At 37.1% G+C, this 6,615-nt stretch overlaps 1 protein-coding gene across 1 annotated transcript; it reads left to right on the forward strand.

The window, feature by feature from the left end:
- The first annotated feature begins 4,226 nt into the window (after positions 1 to 4,226).
- Positions 4,227 to 5,447, forward strand: hoxb13a (homeobox B13a). Its single transcript, XM_060902629.1, has 2 exons — positions 4,227 to 4,893; positions 5,200 to 5,447. Exons 1-2 carry the CDS (start codon positions 4,227 to 4,229, stop codon positions 5,445 to 5,447), a joined length of 915 nt encoding a protein of 304 aa, XP_060758612.1.
- Positions 5,448 to 6,615: the final 1,168 nt, after the last annotated feature.

A 6,615-nucleotide genomic window follows, 5' to 3' on the forward strand; every position in this document is an offset into this window, starting at 1 on the left:
ACTAAAGTATTACCTTGGCTACGATGTTGTTTGGGAAAACCACGTTAGCTTAAAGATGGTTCTTTAGAGACAGCTAAAGACCCTCTTAGCCTTAAGAGGCTTTACTGAAACCCACCCCTGATCTGGGGTCATAATTATTATAATCTCTCTATTTATTTATTGGATCACTATGTGGTTGTAATTGGTAAAGACGTACTGCAGCTGAACTACAAACGAGCTTATTAATTTATGAGTGAATTTTGTGAATTAAAGAGCGAATTAAAAATCATAAGAACAATCAAATGACAAAAGGGCTTAATAATAATAATAATAATAATAATAATAATAATAATAATAATAATAATAATAATAATAACTTCAGACTTCATGAATCACGAATGCATCCGATTATCCGTTAACTTACTAACGAATTTACTCACCATTTTAGTTAAGAAGGGTTTCGAAAATGCTCCTTAATCATTATAACATTCTTAAGATGGAGGTAACAAGCGCACATCTGACAAAAAAAAAAAAAAAACAGCACAAAAGAGTATCTGTATTACACTAGTCATGTATTAATAAGGCAAGGATCTTACCGGATCTGACTCGATCACCCTCTCACGAGTTATTGGTTGCTAACGAGTCTGTAATTAGCGCCTCTCCTGGTAAATATGGTTCAAAGTTTTCCAACGTGTTGTAAGCCGTTACTTATTGACTCCTTCAATGCTATTAACGCTAATTAATAAAATGGAGTTAATGGCTTGTCTTTCACGATTCCCAGTATTTTCCTGCTTATCACGTGAGCCATATTTTCACTCGTCAAATAGGCTAAGACACTATCTGTTAATTTTTTTTTTAGTGTGATCTGACTCTCTGGCAAAGGAATAGTAGAGTGATGTTTAGTAAATTACTTTTACCAATTTCATTTTATCAAAGGCAGTAATAAAATTAGAGTAGGCCTAATTTACTCTCAATAAGCTTTTTTTCTTACATATAAAAAAAATCATAAATATTTGTGGGGTTCATTTGAAACTGTTCCTTAGTGAACTGGGCTACACTAATGAAGGTCATTCATAAACACTGACGCTCAGGAAAGTTTCCGGGAAACACAAAATAACTAAATAAACTAACTGGCGCAACTGCAAATTTGCAAATTTCAGACACGTTAGATATTAACCTGTATCATATTAAATAGGCTATGCAAGGAATTAAAAAGTTATTTAATGCTTATTATACAAAGTGGTTAATTAGTAGATCTTTATGATTGCTATGATTGCTAATGAGTCGTCACACGCATTATAAATCTAGAGCAGGCCTTCATTCTATAATCCTTAATTTCCTTCGGGATTAATAAAATATCTATCTATCTATCTATCTATCTATCTATCTATCTATCTATCTATCTATCTATCTATCTATCTATCTACATCTTCTACATGCACAAAGGAAAGAACCATAGCACGACTGCAGTGCAAGCCTTGTGTCTCTATCCTCACCCCCACCCCATACACACAAATATTGTCTGCATAGTGTTTATTGAAGAGATAAGACTCAAGACAGCAATGATCTCAGATGTTCAGACAGCCAGCGTCCTCTCCACAATCAGAGCGCATTTACAGAAATCAAGTCTTGATTCGTGTCTTGAAGAAAGGCAGGTTAAGATACACAGCATGGAAGAACAAACATTTTGTTAACTTATGTCTGAAACCATTTACAAAAGTGATTTTACCTTAAACTAATATAGGACTTAACGATACGATGAAACTGCAATATGTCGTCCATTAAAACTTTAGGCTAATGTTGTCAGCCTTTTTATTTATTTAATGTTCTTACTGTAATGGTAAAAGGTAGAACAACGATCGTTTAGTTGCAAAATATTTTTTGTAAATAAATGTAGTCTTATTATTTAAGAAATGATGGGAATAATAGCTATCTGCTCCTAAACAGTGTACGCAGTGCGGACGTTACAAGAAATCAGTCAGATGCGAAATCTTATTTGCACCCGACGTGCGTCAAATTCAAGAAGAAGAAGAAAATATATGATATGCGTACTGTGCATATAATTTATAATGTATGTCAAGGTTTCAGGGTTTTTATTCACTACAAATTAACCCTTTTTGAACTACAGATATTAATTGATCACCTGAATGTTTAACCATCATTACCACTCACTGTATTGCATTTATATGAGGGATAATTTAAAAAAGTATTCTTACAGTGCTTTTACCTTAAAATACTATAGGGCTTATAGATGAGATGAAACGATAACGTCCTCCGTTAAAAAATTTTAGGCTAATTTTGTCAACCTCTTTTATTATGATCGTAAAATGATGGTGGTACTATATCATTACAGTGTAGTTTTATATTGTCATTAGATATACTGGATTGTGGCTTTTGGTTTCAGTTGTGCGCCAAACCGATTAAACACACATTTACACCTCATATTAGATGAACCAACTATTATTCCTCCAAAGGTAACAAACCTAGCCACTTTTCTTGGAGTTTATTTAGTTCAGAGTTTTGGGAGATTTCACTTCAGCATTAGATTTTGGAGGTCGGTGAGACGTAACCCACATGTTAGGCCTATATTAAAAAAAAAAGAAAAGCAGGAAGTTCGCAATAAGAGCATTAAGGCGTAGCTGAATTGCGAGAGTCAGACGTGTCAGTTACAGCTGAAGGAGCGGAGGATTGTACTTCAAGTGTGAACCGAAACTAAGGAGATTCTTTCTTCTGTAAAGAAATAGCAGGTATGGATTAAAACATTGCGTATTTTATTCATCGTATGTCATCCCAAGCTGTAAGATCAGTTGTTTTGCCTTTCGGCTGTATTGCTGGCTTCAGTGTATATTTCTGGTGACAGACACAAAGCAAAGGCCTTGAACTTGAGAAGTTTGTTTAAGGAGGGATTGCGTCTATCGTTGCCTTCTGAATAAGCCCTTCAGGGAGGGCCAGTCTCGTCACTTTAAACTTGGCCTTGACCTTGAAGGCCCCGCCTGATCTGTAAAAGTCGAGCGTGTGTGTGCGCGCTCGCGCGTGTGCGTGCGTGCATACTTGTGTGTGTGTGTGTGTGTGTGTGTGTGTGTGTGTGTGTGTGATGGAGGGGTGGGGGTAGCACCTGGAGGGACGAAAAATGAAGGAAGAGTGAAAGGGTCCTGCTCATCCATCCCTTTTAAAATATTCAAAGTACTGGTCTCTCACTTTAATTTAATGAACAGTTTGAAAAAAATTACTCTGACGAAATCTTTGACACAACACAGTCAATCTAAAATTAATAACAATTTACTAGCGCAGTGTTATTTGTGTAGCAATTTTAACAATAGATAGGCTACTGGAAATCAACTTTACAGATTTAGATCTAGATCCCCATAGAGCAAGCGAGAAGCAACAGTGGCAATAAAAAACTCCTTAAAACGACAGATCCAAATTGGAAACCAATTCTCTGGTGGATATCATCATTGTGAGGTTTTTAATATCATTATAATATACAGCCATACCGAAAAAAAATGCAAGGAATGCTGATGTATAATAATTTGGAATGTTATTTGGTACGAACCACATAAAACGTGATCATATATTATGAAAATACTATGATCATATTTTCTCCTATTATTAGGAGCACTGAGGCTGATAAACAGTCCAGATAAACCATAATCCTAAAAATGTTATTTCAGCACTGTAGATGTAAATTCAACAGTGTCGTTTATTAGAATTATTTTTTTACAAGATCATTTTGTCTGTACTTAACAGAGAATATCACATTTTAAGCCTTACAGGCTTTTGGGAGACAAAGGTGCGATACAAAAGGCAGATATTTGTCCTATGAAGAGGGAAAATATTTACCATGTTTATAAAAATAATTACGCGAAATGCAAAAAAAAAAAAATAATAATGTAGGCTATTCTGTTTTCAAAATGTCTGCAAATGTGACAGCTATCTGACTTAAAATATATACACAAATAAAAACAACTATTTTCCCCTTACATATCACTAGATATCCATCCTTGGGCTCGCACTGAATGCGGGATATATTCTCCTGTTCTTAAGGACAGCAAGGCGACAAAAGAAATCTGTTGTTTATTCGTCAATGTCAGCCTGTCATGTCACGTGACATGTCTATCATCCAATGAATGCGCGCCAATCCTGACTTTACTCCATTGCGTCAATGCAGCTTCGGCGATGTAACTGTGTGTCCTGCTCTGGAATAAGGTCTTTGCGCGATAATTCTCCGTCCGAATGGTCCGCGTGCTATGACCACCTCCCTGGTCCTGAATCCTCGTTGGGCGGATACTGTAATGTTTGTGTATGAAAACAACTTGGATGAGCTTAACAAGAACATGGAAGGTCTGGTTGGTAGCAGCAATTTCGCGGCCAACCAGTGCAGGAATCTGATAGCTCACTCAGCTCTGAGCGGTCACCCTTCCAGCCTTGTGCATGGCTCCAGCTATTCGACCGTGGACGTGAGTACCTCGAGTTCAGGAGAAACAAGTAAGCAATGCACTCCGTGCGCAACGGTACCCCAAGCTTCGTCCACCGGGCCTATACCTTATGGCTACTTTGGCAACAGCTATTACCCCTGCAGGATGGGGCGGGGTTCGCTCAAGACTTGCACACAACCGAGTGCACTTGGCTACTCTGCAGAGAAATACATGGACACCCCGGTCACATCTGAAGAATATCCCACCAGGGCTAAAGAGTTCGCCTTTTACCACGGCTACCACGGTCCTTATCAGTCTATGGCCAGCTATTTGGACGTGTCCGTGGTACAGACACTAGGGACCAGCGAGCCAAGGCACGATAGTCTCCTCCCTATGGACAGTTACCAACCGTGGGCTCTGGCTAATGGATGGGGAGGTCAAATGTACTGTTCCAAGGACCAGAGCCAAGCCGGCCATCTGTGGAAATCTGCCTTAGCAGGTATGCATATCTCATTGTGTGTAGCACGCAATTAAATTTCAGCATAAATTACACATTGCAATTTGTAGTAGTTTGTTTAAAAATATCGCAAAAAAAAATTGTAGTCATTTTTTAAGCTCCAACAGAAGGCTTGTTTTTCCCTCTTAAAATAATATTCCAATTGCGCAAAAATCTAGAAACCAAACAGCTTCGAAGCATGAATGTGGGAAAACATGATTATAGATTGTTGAGATTGGCCATGGGTTATAGCACGAAGAGACAACTAGCAAGCCCATCAGTAATAACCCTGTTTGTTATTCGTTCCAGATGTTGTTGCCCACCAACATGACGGGGGCTCTTTTCGCCGAGGTAGAAAGAAAAGGATACCGTACACCAAAGTGCAACTAAAGGAACTGGAGAAAGAGTATGCAGCCAACAAATTCATCACAAAAGACAAGAGGAGAAAGATTTCTGCGGTAACCAACTTGTCCGAGAGGCAGATCACAATCTGGTTTCAGAACAGGAGGGTGAAGGAAAAGAAATTTGTTGCCAAAGTTAAGAACAGCGCTCCATAATGGGGATTTGAGCAACAATACTTTTTTTTTTAATCTGTGACTCAGATTGAAGGAAAAAGTCGTCTTGACTTTTTCTGGGATTATTTGTGCTCTCTTGCCTGCGTATTTGCATCGCGAACTAATAAAAGGATGAACTAGAATAGGACAACATAAAGAATAAAAAAGACTATCTCTGTAAAAATGCCTGCTAAAATATACAGCTGTGGGATTTTACATACAAGCTAAATGTTAGAATGTTAGGCATGTCGATGTTGTTACTGCAGTAGAACTATAGCTTATTAAACTCTATACCAATTAATATTCTTTATAACACACTTATATGACATATATTAAATGTATGTGTATACGTATATTGCAGTTAAAAAAACCTCAAGTTAATCTTTGAAAGTAATTTACTGACTTTGCTAATTTTCACAAGTAACTCATTTGTAAATTGTGCTAGTGGATACGCAAAGTGTTGTCCCGTAAACGTCCCATTTACATTCATGTTCCTGTCAAGTTGTCAACTTGCAACGAGTTTATGAGCACTTCTGTTTTTTTCCATCTTTTTTTTTTGACAATCCTAGACACGGGACTTTCTTTTCTTTATTATACACCATATTGTAAATATGATACAACATATTTACAATTTATTTGGACCAAACATTTTTTAAAGTAAGAACTTGTGTAAAGGTATCATGCTTTGCAATGTGTAAATAAATAAATAATAATAATAAATAATAATAATAATAATAAAAAAGATAAGAACTGATACACAGAAACCAAGAACTGAGTTTTTCCTTGTCCTGCTGGGGGTGGGGCACGATATGTTTTGATGGTGGCAGAAGGGGGAAGGAAAGAGAGTGACTTGTAGACAGAGACACTAAATCAGCTCTTAACCTTGACCTTGGAAATCACGTGTTTAAGATAAGTGTGGAGTTTCCCTTCACTAAAGCACCAATATAGCATTAATATAAATCACACAAGTTACCTCAAAATCGACCGATTTTTATTTTTGCCACAAGTCTGCTCTTGTAGGAAAGCAATTTTAATTAATTTGTCATTCACGAAATAAAATGCTCCTAATTTTGTTCGTGGCTGTAGTAGATCACAGCATTTTAAGCGCACACATGAATGCTTGTTTGTAGACAGTAGCCACCTTGTAGATAACTCCATATAATTTAACAGT

This window comes from Neoarius graeffei, chromosome 20 (genome assembly GCF_027579695.1).
Source record: "Neoarius graeffei isolate fNeoGra1 chromosome 20, fNeoGra1.pri, whole genome shotgun sequence".
In the NCBI taxonomy this organism is placed as follows: domain Eukaryota; kingdom Metazoa; phylum Chordata; class Actinopteri; order Siluriformes; family Ariidae; genus Neoarius; species Neoarius graeffei.

Bases quoted from the DNA above. Each gene is read 5' to 3' on its own strand.
- hoxb13a (XM_060902629.1), top strand. From the start codon at position 4,227: ATGACCACCTCCCTGGTCCTGAATCCTCGTTGGGCGGATACTGTAATG. The intron at 4,894-5,199 runs GTATGCATATCT...TATTCGTTCCAG, and splicing joins GTGGAAATCTGCCTTAGCAG to ATGTTGTTGCCCACCAACAT.